Consider the following 24947-nt stretch of genomic DNA (forward strand, 5'->3'; position numbering starts at 1 on the left):
TGCTTATGCTTTCCGGACCCACTTGTTGTATCCAAATGTCTGTTGTTCAGGCTCTGCAGGCCTGTAAGTCAGATGTGAAAAGATTGTTTGCAGGGGTAGAAAGAGATTTGGTGCCTGTAGAATGGGTTTCAGGACATCAGCACTTGTAACCACAAATGCTAAAAGAGTTAAAAGATGCTGACCTATGTGATTGAATGTCTGATAAACTAACTCTGGAACTCTCCAGCTTATGACAAGGTAATTCTCTCACTGAAGTCCACTGAGTTGGACTTTACTGCTTCCAAGCAAAAGCATCTTAACAAGTGTGAAAGCGTCAGCCTTTCTAGGCTGATAGTCCTTACTTTCTGTGGCATTCACTGAGGCATCTACTTTGAAACCATCTATTTCTTGTTTTGACATCAAGCTGGATTCTGGTCCTGATCCCGCTGCTAACTGACTAAGCCTTTTAAACTCTGTATCTCAGCCCTACTGCCTTGGTTGAGCGGCTTGACCAAGGCAGGAAATGGGTTTCATCTCTCATGCTAATTCTCACTGGGCAGCACTATCATGGAGCACAAAAGATACAAACACTATATGATTCTGTTTAAATGGAAAATCGAGAATAGACAAAACGAATCCGTTAGTGATAGAAATAGAATACTGGTTAACTGAGGTTGGGGGACACTGACTGGAAAGGGTCGTGAGGGAACTTTCTGGAGTGGAGGCAAATGTTCTATACCTTGTTTTATGTGGTGGTTACAGAGGTGTATACAACTGTCAAACTTTATCAAACTGAACACCTAAGCTCTGTGCATGTCATTATATACAAATTATATAGATCACAAAAAAAATTTTTTTTTAAGAAAACAGAGGGATTCTGAAACCAGGATCAGTTCAGCAAGAAGAACGTTAAGATTGATTAGTGATGTCTGCCATGGATGAGTGGGGCAGTGAGTCGTGTCAATACAAATACCACCTCTTTGTTTTTCTTGTGCTTAACTGATCATCCTCAGTGGGTTTCTGCATCATTTAAGTGGTTATAATATTAATTCAGTCCACCTTACAGGATTATAATGAGATGAGGGTTTTTTTTTTGTATAATATAAATCCCTTGCCTTAGAGTAAGACATTATTTACATTTATTTTCCACAATGTCTTGCACAGTGGGACTGATTTTGGCAGGTAGGTCCCCAGGAAATCTTCTTTAGACTGAAATGAGATGCAGCCAAGCCAGATATTTTCAAACTGCCAGGCTCCCCATGAACATGAGAAGTGGTTTGTCCCATTATTCATTTTACAAACGCTGAATGCCAGGGCTGATGTGTTGGGATAGCTTTCTATTGCTGTACAGAGCTTCTTTTTAAGGCACTGAGATAATTTCCACAGGTTGAACTTGGTAATGTGTTTTCTTTTGAGGCTTCCTATTCCCTTCTGATGGTCCATCTCAAGATGGGGTCTGGCATTTGTCATTTCTCTTTCTCCTTCCAACTGCAAATCTGCAGGGTCCTTCCAGAGCTTTACTCTGTGAGCCCTTGGTTTATGTCTGCTGGCCAAGGAATCTGCTTTTGGCGCCTTTTGGCACCTTCTGGGGGTCTCCCAGATTACATATGAGGATTATGCTAACCAGCCTGTATCACTGGGAGACTCAAGGCTTAGCAGCTGTGCTGTTTCCTGACTGGTGTCCCCACAGAGGGAGCAAGACACAGCTTGGCAACCATACCTCCACTTCCGAAGCCAGCCAGAGAGCCAAGCCCAGCGGCAGATCCAGCCTGGTTATTCAGCCAAGAGATACCTCCGAGGCCTTTTGCAGAAATGGCCCCCTGACACCATGTACAGGCTCCAGTGTGCAGGTCAGTGGGAAAATGGGTGGTGTGAGAGTATACTTTTCATCAAGGACTAAAATACCAGAATTTCAGGTCCCATTTTGGGTTAAAGCAAAGGTCCTCAAGCTTAGTAGCCCTCAAACCTCAACACGTCTTTTGCCCTCTATCATCCCCCTCATTTGCAGAGGTATGTACAGCCTGAAGCCTTCATCCTCAATCCCTTCACCAGCCTCACACTCCACATTCAAAGCCAGAACTTTCTTCCAAACCTTCCCCAGCAGAGGCCTCAGAGATCTTCTAGTTCAACCCTATCTTACAAGATAAGGAAAAAGAGGCCCAGAGAAGCAAAGTAATTTGCCCAATGTCAGGCAGTTAAAAGCAAAGCTAGTACAAGAAGCCAGTTCCTTCTCCTACTCCCAGCACCAGATTCTGCCCACTATTCCTTAGTTCACCATCTGAGGTGATCTCAGGTCCTCCAGGAAGTAGAAATGCTAGGACTCCTCCTCTTAAAGATGGCAGCTGTCCACCACGATCCACTTGGGAGTGAGATGGACACTCCTCTGCTGAATGGAGACCTCAAATGCACTCTGCAAAGGCTTAAAAAGAGAACCAGGAAACAGTTGTTAGATTAAGCACATGTGCATGCACGCGCGCGCGCACACACACACACACACACACACACACAACTAAACTTGCAATATTTGGAATATACTTATACTAAAAAAGTATTCATTGTTTATCTGAAATTCAAACTTACCTAGGCATCCTGTATTTTATTTGGCAAACCTGTTAGGGATGAGAGAGGTGAGAAGAAAGATGTCTCAGTGCTCACTTGGCTGTTTGCCATTTCTCCAGCACAGAGAGGACCTGATGAAGACTGACTTTCCTTTTGCTTTACAGGTTTACCCTGACAAAGAGGAGAAAAGAAATTCTCTCTCCAATAAGGGGTGACTTGAAGCAAAATGAGAGATATGGGCTTATCCTGTAATTGGTTTCACTTTCATGGCAGCCCCAAGAGTACAAGAGTACAGGTGGTTCTATTTATTTACCACTTGTAGAAACAGCCTCTTAACCAAAGATGTTTGTCAACAGGCAGGATGGAAGGTAGAGCAGGTCACTGCCCCATAGTGAAGGCCCAGTAATTTCGAGGATGAGAGCCCACTTAACAACAAAAAAAAGTCTCAGACTTGTCTATGGGAGAATCATATGGCTAAAACATGTGTTTTAAGAAAAGACATATGTGTGCCTTTGCCACAATTCCTCATCCAAGCACCTATGAGGGTAAGGTCCTGAAACTGCAGGAGCTCTGGTGAGATGCTGGTATGAAACTACTGTCCCAATGATCCCTGCCACACACCCCACCACCACCACCCACATCTCAGAGCTCACAGCCTTTGTGATGCTAGTGTGTTCTCTGGTCCCTCCTTTACCCCTTTTATAATCCTCTCCACCCCTCAAGTCCAAGTCTTCTATCAAGTCTCCAACAACTCCAACCAATATTGAATTTCTCATTTTCTGACCTTATGTCACATTGACATTCAGGGCACATAGTGGAGCACAGGCGAACTTTGTCTCTCCAATAGACTATTAGTGCCTTTATAAAGGACATATGCCTGGAACCTCAGTATCTAGCAAAGACCTCTGCCTGGTAGAGGGGTGGCCCATTTGGTAAGCCCTCAATAAATTCTTGCAGGATGACTAGATTGAGAAAGTTGCTGATGATGAGGCCCACGGAAGCAAGCAGGATACATCTGCTACCTTTTGCTATCAATTCCTGGGGCAGGAGGAGCCTTTTACCCAAATCCAAGGAAGGAGCCATGTTTCTTCCACCAGGAGGACCCAGTTATTGGGAATAGTGGAGTAAAAGAAGCACACATGTGACACACAACACCTAAGGCATGTGATAGAGAAGCATCCGTGGGTCCTATCTGATTCTTTAAATCCTCTTATCTAGTAATTGTCTTACTTAATGGACAATGTCCAAATCCAGGACTAGTACAAATGGAGAACCTTGTAGTTATCTCCAAAAACTCAGACCAGCAACCATTACTTCTACCAGTAACTTCTGACCTACCCTTCAGGATACATCAAGGATTCTGTGCTGCTCCAGGACAGTCAACTTAATGTACCAAAGAATCTCAGGCCACAACAGGATCTTTCAGGTGTACCCCCAAAATACCATCTCCTGCCTGTCTTCCCACCATTTTGGACTCAACAAGGAAAATCTTATGATCAAGGTACATGTTAATTTTATGACCAGTTCCCAAACACTGGACTTTTAATACCTTACAAATGACTTTCCCAAAATAAGATCAAGGGATTCTGGGTTTCATTGTCCTCATCTGTAAAATGGAAGGGTTTAGTCTAGACAAGTGTTGTCCTTGTTGTACTTTCTGCAATGATGGAATGTTCTATAATATATGCTGTCTGCTATAGAAGACATTAACCGCAGGTAGCTATTGAGCACTTGAAATGTAGTTGGTGGGATGGAGGAAGTGAATTTTTAATTTTATTCCATTTTAATTAACTTAGATCTAAATAGCCATATGTGATTAGTGCTTCTATTTACACAGGGCAGATCTAGACTCTATATTTTTAGATAATTTCTTAGATCTATTCCTCTCCAACATTCTTGGGTCCTATGATTTCTTTTTAAATTTATTTATTAATTAAAAAAATAAAGAAACAAAATAAAACAACATACATAATCAGCAATTCACAATATCATCACTTAGTTGCATATTCATCATTTCTTAGAACATTTGCATTAATTCAGAAAAAGAAATAAAAAGACAATAGAAAAAAATAATAAAACGAGCACAGGAAAGAAAAAAAAGAAGATTATACCTATCATACCCCTTACCCCTTGCTTTCATTGATCACTAGCATTTAAACTAAATTTATTTTAGCATTTGTTCCCCCTATTATTTATTTTTATTCCATATGTTCTACTCCTTTGTTGACAAGGTAGATAAAAGGAGCATCAGACACAAGGTTTTCACAGTCACACAGTCACATTGTGACAGCTGTATCATTATTCAATCATCCTCAAGAAACATGGCTACTGGAACACAGCTCTACATTTTCAGGCAGTTCCCTCCAGCCTCTCCATTACATCTTGAATAACAAGATAATATCTACTTGATGCATAAGAATAACCTCCAGGATAACCTCTTGACTCTGTTTGGAATCCCTCAGCCATTGACACTTTGTCTCATTTCCTTCTTCCCCCTTCTGGTTGAGAGGATTTTCTCAATCCCTTGATGCTAAATCTCAGCTCATTCTAGGGTTTTTCTCAATCCCTTGATGCTGAGTCTCCGTTCATTCCAAGATCTCTGTCCCACGTTGCCAGGAAGGTCCACACTCCTGGGAGTCATGTCCCACGTAGAGAGGGGGAGGGTGGTGAGACTGGGTCCTATGATTTTTATGGCAACATCATGTGGAAGAAATATAGGCTTTGAAACCAGAAATCTGCATTGCAATAGCTGTTCTTTCACTTATTAGATATAAGATATCGAGCAAGTCATCCTAACCTCTTTGAACTTCTATTTTCTCATCTATGAAATCTGCATTATAAGACCTACTTCATTATTGCATAAAAATGATTGTAAGCTGTCCATATCATTCTTGGAAATTTGAAGCATTTAAAGGGCCAGAATTTGCCTCTGGTAAGGGAGATGGGAAAAGATGACTGGGTAGAAGTAATGGCCAAAGAATTGGTTGGTACCAGAGTTTTTGAGAAAAGAAAAGGAAAGAACAGAAGTCCAACAAAATATAAAGGTAAATTTTCTGAAATTAAAAAGGAATTTTCCAGAAACAATAGCAATGCCTGACTAAGCTCTGTACTTTGGAAAGGGTTCTTCTCAGATTAAGAAGAATACCTGTTCTATCAAATGAGAGGAGATGAATGTGGCAGGCTTTTAGCACCTGGTGCCATTAACCACTCCAATCATACACCTCCCTTTATTCTGACTCCAGGCACCAGAGTCTTCTAGTCAAATATTGTCTACATGCAGTTTGTCTGTAGAAAGTATGCTGGTCAGGCAATTGTATTTCTTTTTGTAGATTAATACCTTGGTTGATACATCAATCTCTATGTACTTTTCTAATATGTGTCAACAACTCTGACCATTGGCTCTGGGGCATTAAAGAGATGAAGTTTTTCATGCCCCATGTGGGTACCCACTACCCTTCCCCAGATGGCATTTGTCCATGCCATTGCCTCAAGGCTCCTCTCTTCAAAAATTTATCTCCAGTTAACATCCTTAGACTATGATTTCTAGGATCTAAAATTATTGGACAGTGGAATTCAATAGTTCAATTTGGGGAGTGGATAATAACTCCCACCTAAGGGATCAAGTAACTCCCCTAGTTGATGAACATATCAAGAAGTAGTCACAACCAGGCAGAAAACGGAGGTAATAGAGAATAGTGTTTAAACATTTGGCCATTAACACCAGACTTCCACCCATGTGAACCCCCTGGGTCTTAGTCTCCTCATTTGTAAAATGGGGGTGACCATGTCCACCTTCACCTGACTGGATTATATGTAGGAGTTAAATAAAATAATGCAGTGTCTGGCACATAGTATGCACTCAGTAAATATTATAGACCTCGTAGATTATGTTTCTAAAGCATGATTACAATGCCTAATTGCCCTGATCACAGGGACTGAAAAAATCACTTTAAAGAATTAAAAGCAGCTCAGAGGCTTGTACCGTGCCTGATAGTATTATTGGTTTTAGCTTTATCTCCCCTTAGCCTCCCTCTCTTTACAAGATCCTTTACTTGGCAAGTAGTGAAATTCCTGGCTGCACATCTCAGATTCTCCAACAATATAATGTTGGACAAATCACTTATGCTCCTTATCACCTTAGTTTGCTCATCTGTAAAATGAGAACAATGTTATCTGCATTCTTTCCTCCCAAAGTTATTGTGAAAAATCACAGGAGGAGATGGAGGTAAAGTTCTTAAAAAGCTCTAAATTGCTACTTCAATGCACATTTTTTTGATGACGTGATTTCCTTTTAACACCTAAATCTTCCAATACTTTTCTTGCAAACTTGTTTCTATTAAGCATAAACAAATGAGTCAGATGATGATGTTTACTGAGAAAAGTTCTGGTTTCACCTCACATTGACTTAGTCATATCTTCACTCTCATCTGGGACATAGCCAAAGGGAAGAATGCCTCTCTTTATCCCCCTACCCACACACCCTCTGCCCCAACTTAGTCTGACATGTAAGACTATTCAGTAGCTGAGTGGCCAATTGGGCAGAATTCCACTTCCTCCACCCTAAGAACTGTATTTGATTCCAGGTGAATTGGGTCCAACCTGATCCCAGGGGATTGTCCTAAAGAATACCCCCCAAAAAATCTTCAGTGTTGCACTCTATACAGAGTTTTAGGACCTCTTGGGGAAAGGCCTAATGTGGACCTGGACTACCTCAGCTTGAGGAGCCCCCAGTGCCCAACAGGCTTCCCTGGATCAATAAAACCTGATCAGACCCTGATGAACTTGAACCTAAGTCTGTTTCACCAAAACCCAAGCAACACTTCAAACCTCAAGTAGCCTTCGTGAGCCAATAGGCAGAAGAAGGAGAGCTGGAGGGAAGGAGAAGTCCCACAAGTGGGCATTTGAATCTTGATCCAGTGACGCCTGAATCATTGGATGACAAAGGAAGAGGTGAGGTCTGGGGAAGTATACAGGGAAGGTGAGCCTGGTGTGTGGAATGAAGAGGAGTTTCAGTGCTCCCTTAAACACAAGGACCCTGAAGGCTTGAAAAACAACCCCACATTGTTTCATTGTGCTGTATGCTGGGATTGGAGGTATTGCTAAAGCTTGGCACCAAACAAGGCAGGTTTACCAGACTCTTCCAGCAATAAATCTACCTTGAGTAAGTGATGAAAATAGCTGCAGGACCCTTTAAACCATTGATGAAAGATTTGTTAACTATGGTGGAGTCATCTGTTGACTCAGATCCTTCCTGAGGGTTGCACAGACAGAATAAGTTCAGAAAGCTAAGCAGTGGTCCCACCACAGTACATTCAACAGAAGGTTTTCCCTAAGTAAATACCCAACAGACAGTCCAGGAAACCCAAGAGCTTGCTTCAAACTAAGCATCTCTGTGACAATGGAGAATGGCTATAGGTCATAGTGTAATTATGCCACTGCTCACACCACTTCTAGCCCCTAATCTCTAATGGTTTACAAAAGGCTGTCATAGTCATGATCTCATCTGAGCTCCAGACAATGCTGCAAGGAAGAGAAGGCAAGAAATTAATATTCCATTTTACAAATGAGAAAACTGCATCCAAGAAATGAAGACCCAACCTTGAATCTCCTGACCGTGCAGTTCTGTTCTCACTGACCTGCCTGCCACAACACAAATGCAGAAATAAGGGAAGAGGGGCAACAAGGGACTTGAACACTTTGGCTCTGAAAAGCAAGAAGGGAGGCAGTTTAGAGGCAGCAAACAGCACTATGCCCACCTCTGAGGCTACAGGGCTGACCAACTGTTCACCTTTGCAGGTGAACAGGGCCTGGATGAAGGGGAAGCTGGGCCTTGTGGACACATGGACAAGGACTCTGTAGCCAAGGACCAAGGCAATGAAGGGACACCCTTGCCACCACTCAGGAAGCAGCCCTGGCGGGAAGCTGAATCCCAGGCAGAGGTACCATTCATGATGGATTTCCATCTGTCCCATTCTCCACTTTGAAGGGGGTGCTCACTCCTCTTACCTTTTCTTGGCGCCCACCAGAGAAGAGCACTTCGGCCCCTTTGACCACCATTTCCCAAATTGTTGCCTGTACAGTTCTAATATTACCAGATGCTTCATGAGAAAAAGGATTCTGTGGTCAAATACTTTTGGGAAATGCTGTTTACCCTCCTAGAGAGTCACAGGACACATTTGGGTATTGATGACCTTCAGAAGTTCTACAATAAATTAGCCACTTTAACTTTGTTTAACTCAGGGTTTTCTAAAATTATTTAACCACAGATTCTCCCCTGCCACCACCACTCTTTACCCCATCTAGGAAGCTGTAAACTTGTCCAGGAAAAAAAGAGCGCTTGGCTTTAGAGTTGGAAAAGCCCTCGTTGAGTCTTGCGTCTCAGAAGTTGTGATCAGCCTGACCAAGCAACTTAGCAAATTTGAGCCTGAGTTACCTCTTCTGTAAAATAGAGCTATTGTAATACCTATCTCCCAAGGATACCATGAGGACTCAATGAGTTGAAATGTAAAAATGCTTTCTAAACACTATGGCACATGCGTGCAAGTACTGGATGTCAGAGCAACGTAACTATTCACATCTTGATTAAATTCCTTAGACTTACAGAAAGGTCATATGTTACTGAGAATAGGGAAGAAAAAAGAAGAGAAATGCCATGCAGTGAAAGGGAAGGGGGAAGAGACATTTTATGATGGATAAAGACAACAATACCAATATTTCATTTGATTTTTAAAATTTTTGCAAGAAAAGTACTATATGTCAGGCATGATTGTCATTTTTACTGTGGCAATGACACTTGGGAAACTGTGGTCAAAAGGGTTATTCTTACTATCATTAATAATAAAATCTTTTTTTTTTTAATGGGCTGGCATTGGGAATTGAATCCGGGTCTCCAGCACGGCAGGCGAGAATTCTGCCTCTGAGCCACTGTTGCAGTGCTCAATAATAAAATCTTTTCTTGGAATAAATAGCATTAGAGATTTTGCTATTATAACCATGTTTTCCTGCCCAGCCTGTGAAAGAAATTCTTTAATTTTTTATTAGAGCAGTTGTAGATTTAAAGAAAAATCATGCAAAAAGTACAAAGTTTCCATATACCACCATCCATCCCCACACACACACACACGGTTTTCTTTAACATTTTGCGTTAGTATGGTACTTTTGCTACAAACAATGGAGAAAAACGATTATAACTATACTATTAACTATAGGCCATAGTTTACATTAGGTTTCATTCTTTGTGTTGCATAGTTCTATGGGTTATTTTTTTTTCTTATTTTATTCTGAATATATATATACACATGTGTAGCCTAAAATTTCCCATTTTATCTATTTCAATTATACAATTCAGTGGCTGTAGAAGAGGTTCAATCCTTGGACCCACAAGCCTAGCCACAAGGTCTGGCTGTTAAAGGAAGTTGCTTTGTTCCTTTATAAAAGCCTGTTTACAGGATTGTGTTTCTTTGGTTCCCTAGGACACATCAAAGCAGAATCACCATCGTATACACGCTACAAAGAAAACCCAAGGGCACAAAGGAAAGGCACAGCAAACCTCCAGTAGGGCTTTTGGGCTTGCCCACATCCATTCTCTGTTCCTGAGTGACAAATCCCACATCACATTCTGTGGAGGTGCCTTCCCCAATAGGAAGGCAGATCTCAGTGGTAAGAGGGCAAATATCATTTTTGTTGACCTGTAAACCTAACCAGGCAGAGTTCATTTGAGGACACTGAAGTGTGCCAAGTGTGTCACTTCTTTGTGCTGCTCACCTTAGAAGATAACAGTCGGAGTCCAAGAGGTTAGAATGGGCTCTTGACAGGCTCCTCTTTGTTTAATGCTTAACTGCACACATTCTGGCATTAGATTGGCTGGGTTCAAATCATTCGCCCACTTATAAGCTGTGAGAAATCTTGGGCAAGTTATTTAGCCTGTCTGAGGCTCTGTTTTCTCATCTGTAGAATGGGGACAATTACATCCCCATTATAATAATCCCCATTAATAACAAAATCCCCATAAGGATTGAGTTAATGCATGTAAAGCACTTCACATGGTTCTTGTGCCATATGTAGAGCTCAACACATCTTAATTATTACTGCTGTTGTCCTTCTCTCCATTGCCCGACTCAGCCAGCTAAAGAACCCGACCCAGATAATTAGACCAGAGCTCCCTGAACCTGCCTCAGCTAAAACCATGGCTACCTCAGTCCTCTGTCACCCGCCCTAACTTCCTTCCCCTTAACCAAAAAATGAGAGAAGTTGAAAGTCAACTGTCCATCCCCCTACCTGCCACTGATAGATTTTCCTTTCCATTCTGTGTCTGCAGACAAACAAGAGGATATAAAGCTCCAGAGGAGCAGAAGCAGCCACTTATTACAGGATACTCCTGCTGAAAGATGCCTTTTCCCTCCAGTACCATCTACCACTGGCTCAGAAAAAACCACACCTGGGGAAGTGAAGAAGAAAAAGGTTGCGTGAGTGTGTGTGTGTATTTAAAAGATTAATTCCAATCAAGGAGCAGGGTGACTCAGAGGAATGTCTCAATAGAGAACTGTCCTCGCACGCATCTGAGCTCACCATATGGGGCTGAAATAAAGTTGTAATTTACTGAATGTTGAAAATAGTAAAATACAAGGAATTTCAGCTGCCCTCAATTCTTCCTTAAAGTATATATTACCCCACTCTCTCTGGTCACCACAGAAACCTTTGTTCTATTAAGGAGCCAGAGGTTATCTGAAAACATATGACAGAATTTGGTGGAATTAAGCAATTGACCCTATTCAAACTCAAAGTGCTGGAGATCTTGAATCCAGCAGTGGTTTTGCTCAGTCTGCTAAATTTGAAAATTTAAGGTAAGTTTTGCATATTCATCATCACCTTTCAGAAGCAGGTATATCTCCTTCCTTAGAGGCGTCCTTAGCTGTGTCTGCTCTGGTTGCAACATGCCGTTCTGTGTGGGACTTCGGTGGTTTTGAGGTACACCTGAAGAGCAGAAGGAGCACAGGTTCTGAGCTGAGAAAGCCTGGCCTGGGCTTCCAGTTCTGCACAGAGCAGCTGTAGGAACTTGGCAGGTCACTCACACCCTCCATGCTGCAGGGACCATATTTGTGTCCACCAATAACAGTGCCAACCTCACAGTGCTGACGAAAGGATGAAAGGAGATGATGTACTGTTTTAGTTTTCCAGCCTGCTTAAAGCAAATACCACAAAATGGTTTGGTTTAAACAATGGGGAATTTTATTAGCTCTCTCTCTCTCTCTCTGTCTCTCTCTCTCTCTCTCTCTCTCTCTCGCTCGCTCGCTCTCTCATTCCATTTATAAAGGACTTCAGTAATTGGATTAAGTCCCATCCTGAATAAGGTGGTTTACACCTTAACTGAAGTAGCTTCACCAAAAGGTCCTACTGACAAGGGATTCACACCCACAGGAATGGATTTACTTAAAGAATGTGTTTTTCTGGGGTGCACAAAGCTTCAAACCATCACATGCACGCTTGTAAAAGTATTTCGTATCTGACTGGGAACTATAGCAATGTTAGTTAATTGTGGGATTTGTGTCATCTGAAGTGGCCCCAAAGGAGCCATAGGCACTGCAGTTGGTCCTGGCACCAATGAGAGGTTGTTTTCAGTCTGTTCAGGATTTTCCAAGGTTTCCTGTACCTAAGCTGACCCAAACCTTTTTACCCACTCCAGAAGGGCCTCTGTCTTCCCAGTTTCCTTTGGACCAGTGACAGCAGGCCAAAGAAAAGCCCTCGCTCGGAAACACCCTAGGTCAATCCAGAACTGGGCAACCCATGTATACGGTTTAGCAGAGGAAAGCACTGTTTTCTACCATATTAAAATTCTGTTTAAATTTTTAATTGGAATAAAGAAATCATGTCTTGACTTGTTAGACATACCTCACACAAATCATTTGAATTTCTACATAGATTTCTAAATGCAAACCTTGTCCAATAAAATGCACAAGGTCAGTATTCAAAGAAGGGCAGTTGGTGGGCAGCAGGCACCTGGACAGTGAAGGTCTCTGGGAACATAAAGATCCTATGTGCCTGGGTTTGGTTAATGATTTTCTTAATGTCTCAAAATTAGAAATATTACCCTGCATATATTTTGGTTGAATTTCTTCCACATTAAACTCTAAAGGCATAAGATGCTTATGTGTATTTCTGAAAATTTTTCTTTTTGAGCACTAAAAAAGTGAAAAACATTTTTATTTTTCCTCCTATGAAGTTGAACTCCTCAAAACCCAGCCCACACACATATTTCTTAGAGTCAAGTTTGTGTTAAAAGTTACAAACTAAAAGGAGAAAATTTAAGCAACAGCCAATAATTGGAAACAGGAGGCTCTAACTACTATCTCTAGTGTCTCCTTCTCTTGCTCTCTGTATATATGCATAAATACATTCCCATTTTTTATCTGTTCTTATCCAAAAGTTTGCACACTTAAATAATGTTCTGCCTCTTGTTTCTTCCTTTAACAAGATGAGATTTCTTCCTATTGGTACATAGAGAATAGAGAGCTCGGCTATTTTAGTTCAATTGGGCTCAGTTTCCCCAGCTGCAAGAGAAAGATCCTATTTCCTCTCAAAGGATCTTGAATTTATCACCTTTATACTCAGAGGAATCAGATGCTGAATTTACAAGGACATATACTGAGCTTCTCAGAGGTAAAGTAACACCACTGCAGTCAGATGCCACCAGGTCAGTTTGCTTTACTTCTCCCAGTAAACTATATCCCACCCAGCAGAGATACAATAAGATATCATATCATTTGGCCCCTGCAAGCAACAAGGTTTTGATATCTGCCATGTTGGTTTTTGTTTTGTTTTTAAATTTTCTCCAGGAGCCAATGGCTTTGAAATTACCTCCCATCTCAGAAGAACCACCCCGAGGCCTGGACACCCTGAAGAGTCAATTTAAAGCCAATGAGCACCCATCAGAGCTCTTTATCTTCCCCATGGAAATTCATTTCCACACACAACACCCTTCCAAAGAAAAAGCCCGCAGAAGAGGTAAGTCCCCTGTAAGAACCAGGCAGGGCAGGAAGGACTGGGGTACAGGGTTCAGCTAATTCAGCTAGCTCCTATATTGTGGCTGAACTTCTCTAGAGTCAGGTTCTTCAGAGAATTTCTTTTAAAGGAAGGAAAAAGGGAAAGGAAAAAAAAAAGTAGATCTCTTCTGGTCATAGTCAATTCAATTTTTAAAATATTTAGTGAGCCCTTCATTAAGCAATGCATTTTGCTAAACTGTGAAGAGATTAACATACCAAGATGTTGTCCCTATCTCCTACATACAAGGGAAGTCAGCCATACACATAAATAAATCCAGTGCACAGCAGGTATCACAATAGAGCTCAGTATTCGGGCAGCTTACAAAAAAATAAACACAACACAAAACAGGACACCTAAACATGAAATAACACAACAAATCCTAGTTAAAAGGAGCAGAGAACTAGATGTTATCAGGTGTCTAGGATGAGTTCATTGCTTTAGGTAAGCACTGGATTTAACTGAGTTTCCTGGCAGCCAAGGTAAAAAGAGATACTTGGATCCTTATAAAAGAAAAAAGTTTGTCTGAAGAGCCATTGTCCTGATTTGAATTAGATTATTACGTAACAGTTAAGATCCTTGTCAAGGCAGAGATTTTGTGTTCTAAGCAAAGTGCTAAGAGAGTACAGGCAATCGAGAGATCAATTCCAGCTTGTACCTTAGGAAGGCTTTTTTGGAGGCTTCTGAGTGACTTCAGAAGCTTCTCTCTGGCCTTCCCATGTCATTATTTAGTAGCCTTGCCTAAAACACATATTTGTTCCTGGGACTTCTCAGGGAAGTCTTTGGGAAAAATTGAGTCCAATCCTGAGGGATACTAGTTCTGAATTTTCTAGAAATTTCATCAGAAACTACCACTGATTTCTCAGAGAGTTTTTATTTTGGGGAACCATACCAGTGGTCATTTTGTTCTAAGGCTGTTTGGAATTCCCATTAAGAAGAAGAATGTTTAACTGTTGAGCTTAAAAAAACAGTCAATTGCAAGGGCATAACGGAACTTTCTGGGATGGTAAAAATGTTCTAAATCTTGATTTGGATGTTGGTTACATGGGTGTATTCATTTGTCAAAATTCACTGAATAGTATATCATACATCTAAAATACTACAGTTCGCAGTATAAAAATTCTATCTTTAAAAAATTACCTTTGGGGAGGTAACGGTGGCTTAGTGGCAGAATTCTGACCTGCCATACTGGAGACCCGGGTTCGCTTCCCGGAGCCTGCAAAAAAAAAAAAAGATTACCTTTAACTCTTTTTAAAAAGAAACAGGGTCGGCCACAGTGGCTCAGCAGGCAGAGTACTGCCATGCCAGAGACCCAGGTTCGATTCCCAGTGCCAGCCCATGCAAAAAAAAAAAGGAAAAGAAAAAGAAACAACACACAGACAAGACTTATAGCAGGACTAGGTCCTGATTATCCTCTAGATGACCCTGAGAGGAAACTCAGAAGACAGCTAGACCATCATGAACCGGATTCTTATAGCTAGTAGATACATTGAAGATACATCAAGGGCAGGCCACGGTGGCTCAGCAGGCAAGAATGCTTGCCTGCCAATGCCTGAGGACCCGGGTTTGATTCCCGGTGCCTGCCCATGTGAAATTTTTTAAAAAAAGGATACATTGAGCTTGTCTACACACTGCTAAATTAAAAAATGGGAATGAAGTACAGAGAAAAGGGGGGTGCAAGGGTAGTTCAGTGATAAAATTCTTGCCTTTCATGTGGGAGACCTGGGCTGGATTCCCGGCTAATGCCTTCCACCCCCTCCCCAAAAAATTCAACAAATGGTGCTGCCTTAACGAGAGAGTCATAAGGAAAAAGAATGAAATGTGACCCTCACCACACAGCATACAAAAAAAAAGTACAGAGAAAAGTGAATCCATGAGTTCTTCCTTTTTCTGTTTGTCAGTGAAGACTCTTTCAGTTCTAAGTATCAGAAACCTAACTCAACTGTCTTAAGCAAAAAAATGAAATGCCTTAGACATGAAATTAGGAAGTGAAATGATCAATTAACATTAGGCACAGTGGGATCCAGGCCTCAGAAAAATGACATATGGGCATGATTTTTCTGTCCATAATCAGACAGCTGATATGTCTCTCAGCTCTTACGGCTTTTCTTAAGCAGGCTTGAGAAGTGGTAAAGATGACTCCCAGCCATTCCAGGCTACGCAGCTTCCTGTTAAATCTAGTAGGAAGTATATGTCTCTAAACAAGAACTCCTGTAAAAGTACTAGACTTGCCTCTGATTGGCCAGGCTTGGATCATGTGCCCATTCTGAAACCAATCACTGTGACTAAGACAAAGAGGTTCTCTCATTAGCCAGGCTTTAGGCACATGCTCAGCCCTAGACCAGGGAATGAACACAGCGCCACCCAAACCATATGGTCAGAGTAGGGGAGGTATGGATCCCCCAAAGAAAAGACAGCTAGCCAAACCGACTGACATTGACTTCAGCTGGGCTTGCTTTTTGTTTTCTAGGTGTTCCATGCCCTGAGTCAGGACCAGAAACCGAAGAGGCCAGGCCTTTATGGAAGTCTCCCACGAAGCTTGCATCCTTAGAAAGGCCAAGGAAGATAACGGTGCATCTCCCAGTAGACACAGGCAGGGACACACTCTTGCCTCAAGGTGACTACTGCCTCCTTCCAGCATCCCACAGATGTCTCACTCCGCAGGGAGGCAAGGCAAGACACAGGAGGGTCCTCCACCAAGAAAAATTAGGTTCACCCCCAGCCATTCCAAGATGGTTTTTGCTTAGGCAAAAAGCTTAGGCAAAAAAACTGACTTAACCCAAGTGCTGCAGTAAAGCTAAATTAGACTCTAACTCACAAATGACTTACTCATGAAATCAGCCCCATACTACTATTTTATGGTTGCAAATGTAAAATGAGGCCAAACTTTCTAAAAATTTGCTGCCTGCCTATGTTTTTAACAAATGAAATTTCATTTCTGTTTTTGGATATCTGTTTATTCATTTAAAAATCTATAATACCAATAAAAGTCTTTATTCCAATTATACAAAACATCATATGAACATTTGGATTTATATACATGGATGTATCTAAGTGTTTGTTTTCCTGTGTTAGGCAGGTTGGAGGTAACAGGCCATGTTTATAAACCACCTCATTTTCAGAAACTGAACCTGTTTTCCAAGGGACACGTGCAAGATGACAGAATCGCAAATGTAAAATATCTCCGACTAGTGTTAAGCAGAGGAAGAAAGATAAATATTAGCAATTATTGAGTTCTTCCTAAATGTCCTTAGTTTTTAACATATGTTATTTCATTTATCCTTACAACAATTCTACCCTCATTTTACAGATTTTACTGACGCCCTGAGAAAAAAAGCAACTTATTCGAGGTTGCTCTATTCTCAGTGGCTGAGCTGGAATCATTGCTCAGGCAACCACACAGTGCCAGAATCTGTGCTCTTACTCATTACACCATATTGCCTTTCAGAATAAACAAAACAATGAAGCTAGGTCAGAATGTTCTTGAGACATTTAGGTTTTGAGAACTTTCTTTAATTATTGGAGCAGGGGCTTGTTTAGTCTATCTCTTAAGTGAAAGTTAATCATCCAAAAACTTTGAAGATTCCTTTCTTGAAAAAAGTCCACATATGGATAGTGTTACTCCATGTACAAAATTATTAGGAAAAAAAAGCAGCAGCAGCTTTCCACCTATGGGCCATAACATCATGGTGCACAGATGGAGCCACCAAAGACAAATGACAATGCTGGTGAATTTTGTCTTTGGTACTGTTCACCTCACAGTACCCTCCACTCATTCTGAGATGCATTGTCCATGAAGGATCCAAGTACCTAGAGTTTTTCCATGCCTCTGCTACCCTGTCAGGAAGGAAGCCAGTTCAAGAAGTTACTGATATCTTGGGGTTAAATTAGTTCTGTATGTTAACTCAACCAAGTAGTAGACACATAAAGAAAAGCACCTGAAAGTCTTTCACAGCAGACTTTCTCATGCAGAGGTCCCTGGGGCAAGGGTATTTATAGGCAGTGAGTGGGACTATCCCATTGTCACAGAAGTACACTGCATATGAGCATTGTTTATAGCTACAACCCATGAACATACCTACTTATTTGCTTAAACTTCGATTCTTTCATCTCCAATATCATAGAAATGAAACTAGCTTTAATATATGCATCTACACACACATTTTATTTTATTGCTCAGCCATCTGAGAGGAAGTTGCATGCATTGTAAATTTCATCCCTTATCAGCAGATGTCCCCTAAGACCAAGGTTATTCTACCTCAAGCACAATACAATTATCCCACTCAACAAAGGTAACGTTGATGTAATACTATTTTCTAATATATAGTACATATTCAAATTTCTCCCATTATACCAATAATGTTCCTTATAGTTGCTGTTTTTTTTCTATTTGCAATGCAAAACGAAAGTCAAGGTCATGCATTGCATTTAGTTGTCACATCTTTTTAGAATTTTTAAATCTAAAATGGCTCTCCAGTCTTGTCTTTCATGACATTTCATTGACATTTTCGAATAATATAGGCCAGTTGTTTTGCAGAATTATCCTTAATTTGGATGTGTCTATTTCTTTCTTATTAGGTTAGATGGAACATTTTTGGCAGGAGTGTCACATTGGTGATATGTATTTCTCAGGCATTATAGGGTATAAGTTTCATTATTCAGTAAAAGGTGGTGTTTTGTTAGATGATTAATTCCAGCTAATAAAAATCTTCATTTTAAAATGAAAAATAAATAGTCTGTGGGTGATACTTCATAACTGTGTGCAAAGCCATCTTTTAAACAAATAGCAACAATTGTGTTGAACGTGAAATAAATACCACTATTCCTGAATGAGATTAATATAAAACCTCAATCGCTTGGATTGTTGCGTTTCCCTCTTCTTAGAGCAGTCCCTGCTGGTTTTGAGAAAGAGAGAACAGAGGTGGAGGGAAGGATGTGCATGATGGGGCATTATCATCAATCCTTTTAAACTGCAGCTACCATCTAGAAGGTGGTAACTTGTACCTTATGTACTTTAAGGGGACAGTGTGCTCAACAATCACTGCACAATTCCTCCCAGTCCTTGGAATCACCCAAATAAAGGGTTGCGGTTCTAGCCAAGAGTAATTTCACTTTGACCATGGGAGATTCCTGGTCTCTGCTCTTAGGAGGGCGGGGAGAGAGGAAGAAAATTGGGAAGGAATGGAATACAACATCCTAACCACTATGAGCCATCACCAAGTTAGAAAAGCGGTTCATATTTCTTCTTGCTAATACAGGAGTTTTCTCTCTCATGCTTTTTACCCTTTTGCTTTTGCAGATGACAATGCCTCACCCCAGAATTCGGTTCCACCAGAGGGTTTTGAACCCTTGATTAAAGGCAGAAAAGATCCAGACAGCCAAAGGAGCCTGGACAGTCCCAGGACATCAGCTCACAGCAGCCCCACAGATCCTCTGAATGTGAGGCCACCTGGGAGGGCACTCATAGAAGAAGGACAAGGTAACCATTCCCTCGGCATGTGGACGCCCCACCTCCCATTGGCTTGGCATGTCTGTGGCTCTGGGCTCATTTTAATCATCTGCCAAGGTTACATGGCAGCGATGAAGTAAGTGCTCAGAAAGCCACCCAATGAAAAGGGGAAATCAACAGTGTTTCCAACGATGTCAGTGGGATTAATGCTCACCACACATACTCCTTAAGAGTCAGTACATGTTTTAAAGGGATTACTGCACCGACACGCGTTGCCAAGCTGTTTCGTGCTTTCCTTACGCCTGGCAGCAGCATGTGTTGACACAGCTCCCCGTGCTCACAGAGTAACGAGCTACTGGATTTAACAGGCATAGTGAACCCTAAGCCATAACCTACCCCCTTCCCAGGGGGTAAAGGGAGCCTGATGACCCTGCCATTAGGAAGAGTCCCTTGAGAGCAGTCATCCATCAGCCCAGGGCAGAGCCTGAGTCCTGGTGACAGAGGGGAGGACCTTGTATCTCTATTCAATGGTGAGGTGGGCAGGGCCATGTCTCTAAGACTTGGCCCCACTTAGAGTTCTTATCCTTAAGGAGCTGACAGTCAAGGAGGGGACTAAGACGCTTACATGAGAACAGTAACACAAGGACACGGCCCTGTAGCAGCTTCCACGGGGGCTTTAATCTAAAGGCAGCTCATAAAGCAAAAATTGCTTAGGTCCAAGTTATCTCTGAAAATCCCCTTAGGAAGATGCCAAGTTGGAGACTGACAACTATTTTTGCAGTAAGTGCAACCTAGGCAGCAGTTCCTCTCTAGTCGGAGGAGTGTTGGACTGCTTTCTCTAGTCACCCATCAAATGAAGGAGATGGCCTGTGTGTTTGGGGACCAGACCATGTGAAGAAAGTATCTCTGTTAACACCAGAATCACACTCAAGGCTGCAACACTCTGAGGCACTTAGGAACCAAGAACCACAAAGAAGATGTTTTACATCTTTCATCTCATGCTCATCCGGGGACAGAATGTTTCACTCTTTAAAACGCGTGCTCCCTCTCTTCCACTCTCTTTCTCCCTCCCACCTTCCCTCCTTTTTCCTTTCTCTTCCTTTTACTCCCAAGCGTGTATAGTTGAGTTCTTGTAAGTATAAATTAAATACGTAGATCAATAACTCCGTTATGTGCTTGCAGCTTCTCTGTTTAAGACTGAGATTGTCAAAATCAAATCCCCTATCCCCCCTCCCATACACACACACACACATTCCCCAAAGACATTATTTTCACTTAGAAACCATTTCAGGATTGGAACCTTTCTTTCACAAGCCCCTCCCCTTACCTGTGTGGTCATGATGCTCTTTTCATTTTGATACAAATGATCCAAATCTTAGATATCAAAGGCCTTCCTAGGAGGCTGCATAACCCAGGACAAATCACACCAAAAACATACACATTTTCCCAGACATCCTTATACAGGGGGAATCTAATTAAAATGAATATCAGAGCTGTGGCTATGACAAGAAGGCAGCCTGAAGTCTCAAGTGTGTAAGTTGGGAAGAAAAGATATATGTGTATAAGTGAATGTATGTGTGAGTGCACATGTGTATCTGCATGTGTGTGGGTATGTGTGTGCTTGCATACCCACGTGAGTGCATGTGTACTAGTGCTTATATGTATGTATGCACACCACATATGTATGAATGTGTGATTGTGCATGTCTAAATACGCCTGTATGCCTATGAATGACTATACAAATATGTGTGGAAGTATGTGAGTGTGTCATTGTATATGCCTGTGTATATGTGCTTGTGTATAAGCCTATACACATACATGCACACCTGCACGTCTGGTGTGAACATATTACGTACATGAGTGCCTTGTGTGCGTACATAGCTGCGTATGTATAAATATGCATGTGCACACCTTTGTATTAATATGTGTGAGAGTGTCCCTTGTGCTACAGTGTATGTGTTTGTGTGGTCGTAAGTGCCTACTATGGCTGATAGCAAGCCTACTCCTGAACCCTTTAACTAGGAGATGGGGAAGGTAAGAGTCTAGAAACACCTTCGGTCTTGCTGAGCACCTGAGGGAATACAGATTCCTTCTCTCCTTCGGCTCAGCTTCCTGGAGTCACTAAGCAGTTTCAGCTGCAGGAATGCAGAGTATGGCTGTGCCTGCTGAGCACTGTACAAAGGCATCTGATGGAAAGGGAGAGCAGAGGCTGGAATCACAGAGCCCTACACTCAGGGATTGGACTACATACACCTGGAAAATGGGGCTCCCTTTCCATCATACAAGGTGTCCCCCACTAGCCACACCTTATCCCTGAAGGATTGCTTGAGTCCAGAGAGGTGCCTTTTCCAGACTCACATAAAGGCAAACAGTGTAGGCTAGTGGCAGCCCTACCCCGTTCATCCCTCCCGGAGGAAAAGGCCTAAACACCTGCAATGCTCTGTGGAATCCCAGGAGGAGGGTTTACCGTGTGCTCTGGTGAGCACTGAGTACCAGGTGTCTGTGTGCCTGTGCCCCTGGGGATTAGGGGGGCGCAGTCCTGGCCCAGCCTCCCTCGCCTGCCCCGGTGGGAACACTGACTGTGTCTTGTGCTTATCTTCAAGAAGGTCCCAGAGACACCACACCGGGACATGTCTTGCCTGATCCAGATGGAGTAAAAGTCTGCCTGTCCCTCGCAGGGTCTACCCAAACCAAGGGACTTCTGACAGGTGAAGGTAAGGTGACACATTCCAGGTTAGCCTCATATTCAAAGGGGAAGATTTTTCCTGCAGCTTCCAAAACTTGTTTTCAAACGGGCAGCTTCCAAAACTTCCCAGCATCAGAGACATCATTAAAAACAGCCAGTCTCTCCCCTCTCACTGACACAGAGGTGCTTCTGTAGCTCAGACACAATAACCCAATGTTTGACTAACAAGTTTTCTCTTGCTGGAAAATCCAGAGAAGGACGTTCCAGTGGAATGGCTCGAGGATGTCTAATGTACCATGTTGATGCCTTGATGAGAATGATAAAGCCCTTTTGGTATTTGCCCAAACTAAACACAGTCTTTTCTCTTCTTTCCAACCACCCTCCAGAGGTGGAGGTGGCTAATTGGTAATCCAATCAGTTACCCTTGTTAAGTGAGTTGGTTCAATGCTGTGAATAATTTGGCTCCTGACAGATATCGAGGCAGTTTCCAAAAACCCTTCTGGCATGTTAGCTTTTTGGAAAAGAGATGCTGGCTCTGGGCAATAGGAAAAACTATAATGAAGTCAGAGGGTGGTAGGTGTCAACTGCCCAGGAGCCATCACGATGTGTATGCAAGAGTTCTACAACCAGCGGCCTCATGAAAGCTGCATGAGTTTGGTGGGTTATGTCATGACAGGCTACATAAAAAGAGCATGGATTCAGAGCCAGAACATTTGAGTAGCCCTGGCTTGTCCTCTAGGCTGCCACAATGACTTCAGATCAGCCCCACATCCTCCCTGTGTCCAAGTTTCCTCATCTCCAATAAGAGGATTGGACTACATGTCTTCCCCACCACCAGCAGTTAGAAAATTGCTTGACTATTGCTGCATTTTGCATTTTGTGTCCATTGCTATTGAAGTAACCACCTAGTATGTGGGTTTCCAGAAACTAGAGAGCATTGATTTCCAAATTCAGCATTAAAGAATTTTCCTCACCATCTGGATTGTACCGTGGTTGTCTATAAACATAACTTGGTTCTGAGTCAGTGGAATCAGAAGTTAGATAGGTGGAAGCCACTGTCAGTATGGTACAGCTGGTACAGCAGCTGGAAAGCAAATATTCTGTTCACCCGCTGCGCATTTGACCACTCTGCTTCAGGAGAAATAATTCCCACCTTTTGGCAAAAGCAAAAGTCAGTTGCAGAAAAGGAAACATTTAGGCTTTAATGTTTAATGTTTAGTGGTTGTCACCATTGTCAATATGAGACTTCAGTCATTTTAGTATCCCTAGTGCTTAGCACAGTCCCTGACACACACATAGCAGTATCACAATAAATGTTCATAAAAAAATCTTTCAAAAGTTTGTACATTAAAACAAAAGAAGGCTAGAAGGGAGGGAGTGAGAGTGGGAGGGATGGAGGGACGGGGAGAAAGAGACAAACAGAGAGAGAAACAGAGACAGAGGAAAAGAGTGAGCAATGAAACTTATGCTGAATAATGGAGACTTGCCTGCCATTTTGTTCCAGTTCTATGGGCAATTTTTTAATTCTGTTTGCCTCTCAAAACTAAAAGCATTCATGTTTTTTGCTGAATGAATGAATGAATGAGCCAATGAGTCACCGGCCTCTCTCTAGCCTTTCTTTCATATGCAGTATTGATAGTGACAGGAATATTTGAAAGAAGGGATAGGAACTTAAACCCACATCTCCTTGCAAAGGTCCATAGCTCACGTTCTAGATTTCTGAGGTTCTCTATTAATGGGAAAGGAGTTTTTTAATTTATTTTTTATATTATTGAGAAGCAGCATACTGAACAAATTTTCTTCTCTTGAAAAAGATTTGTCTCCAAACTGCACCAAACTCTTTTTTTTTTCCCTTTGTATGCTGTATGATGGGCGTCACATTTCATTCTTTCTCCATGAGTATCCCCTTATTGCAGCACCATTTGTTGAATTTTTGTTTGGTTTGGGGTTTTTTGGGGGGGTTTTTTTGTTTGCTCGTTTGTTTGGAAAGTGCATGGGCCAGGAATCGAACCGGGTCTCCCACATTGCAGGTGAGAATTCTACCACTGAACTACCCTCGCACCCCACCAAACTCTTTTTGCAGTTCAGTTTTTTCAAATCACCATCCCCCGCCCCCGTACCTACCTCCCACCCCAGTTTTATCTGCTACTGTCTTCCAGCCTGCCCTTTTCTCATCGGCTAGATGGTCAGAACACTGAGTCTTCTATCTCTCATTTGCAAGTCTTTGCCCTCAAATATTTAGAATAGCTTTAATTTCCAGGCAAAGACTCAACTTTTCTGGGACATTGTCCTTAATAAGTCCCACTTATCTCTTACAACTGCTTCATTGTAGTCTCAAGCCCATTCTTCTCTCAATTTCACTTTTGTGATTATTGTTTTATCTGCCTCTGTTTTCTGTTTAGCTCCCAAATATAACAAAGATAACTTATCTTCATCTAATGTCCAAGAAATGCATATTGATTGACTGAATCCCCCAGCTGCCACAAAGGAAAGTTCTTTGGGGACCATAGTTGTTTTTCTATTAAGACAAAAATCTTGAGTGAAGGAGGGAATATGATCTGTCTGATCTTTCTGAGACTTTCAGACTTTGTCAACATCTATTTGGAAATAAATTCTTAGGCAATTAGATCATGATATCCTGCAGTGGGAGACAGCATAGAGAAATGAATATAAACCTTCAGAAAGGGGGCAAAAGAAGATTTGAAGACTAGAGATGGAATTTGACCCTCTTGGACTTGTGGAGATATTGCAACACTTAAAAATTCAAAGGCTTATGAAAGGAAAACTTAACTTGGAAGGATGCAAGTCAGAGCATTGGATATGCTCTCTGAATTGCGTATCCTTGACTCAAATCCTTCATCTATTCTCCTAGTTGCAGTGCCAACAGTAGAAGTTTTCTTTCAGACATTAATGCAAGAAGTTCAATGTGTACCTGTGCCGAGTCAGGTTGGGATTTCAGGTCCCATGTAAATTCAAATTCCTGGTCTCATTGAAAGTTTCCATTTAACATTCATTCTTGTCCTAAACTGATTTTTATCCCCCAAATGTCTCTTATTTTTCATTATTTAAATAGCATCCTTCTCCCTTGCAAATCTTTCTTGGTGTTGTGGCTTAAAAGTATGTCCCTGGGACAGGCCACAGTGGCTCAGCAAGCAGAGTTTGTACCTGCCATATTGGAGACCCGGGTTTGGTTCCTGGTGCCTGCCCATGTGAAAAAAAAAAAAAAGTATGTCCACA

The 24947-nt window shown here is 41.8% G+C and overlaps 1 protein-coding gene and 1 long non-coding RNA gene across 5 annotated transcripts in view; one reads left to right on the forward strand and one right to left on the reverse strand.

The window, feature by feature from the left end:
• The window catches only part of KIAA2012 (KIAA2012 ortholog), a 140579-nt gene that overhangs the window by 14598 nt on the left and 101034 nt on the right, over positions 1 to 24947 (forward strand). For 2 of the 4 annotated variants that reach the window (XM_077154724.1, XM_077154725.1), the window contains exons 4-12: positions 1670 to 1829; positions 3884 to 4039; positions 8335 to 8477; positions 10011 to 10197; positions 10856 to 10998; positions 13371 to 13539; positions 16046 to 16192; positions 18875 to 19054; positions 21628 to 21738. In XM_077154724.1, the coding sequence (XP_077010839.1) occupies positions 1670 to 1829; positions 3884 to 4039; positions 8335 to 8477; positions 10011 to 10197; positions 10856 to 10998; positions 13371 to 13539; positions 16046 to 16192; positions 18875 to 19054; positions 21628 to 21738 (1396 nt within the window). The remainder of the gene's footprint in view (positions 1 to 1669; positions 1830 to 3883; positions 4040 to 8334; positions 8478 to 10010; positions 10198 to 10855; positions 10999 to 13370; positions 13540 to 16045; positions 16193 to 18874; positions 19055 to 21627; positions 21739 to 24947) is intronic. The other 2 variants (XM_077154727.1, XM_077154728.1) reach the window with 2 other exon arrangements.
• Positions 11419 to 24947, reverse strand: part of LOC143677977 (uncharacterized) — a 30293-nt gene continuing 16764 nt past the window's right edge. The window contains exons 2-3 of the long non-coding RNA XR_013172999.1: positions 14716 to 14791; positions 11419 to 11511 (exon numbers count right to left, since the gene is read on the reverse strand). This is a non-coding gene — a long non-coding RNA (uncharacterized LOC143677977). The remainder of the gene's footprint in view (positions 11512 to 14715; positions 14792 to 24947) is intronic.

Source organism: Tamandua tetradactyla, chromosome 3 (assembly GCF_023851605.1).
Source record: "Tamandua tetradactyla isolate mTamTet1 chromosome 3, mTamTet1.pri, whole genome shotgun sequence".
NCBI lineage: Eukaryota > Metazoa > Chordata > Mammalia > Pilosa > Myrmecophagidae > Tamandua > Tamandua tetradactyla.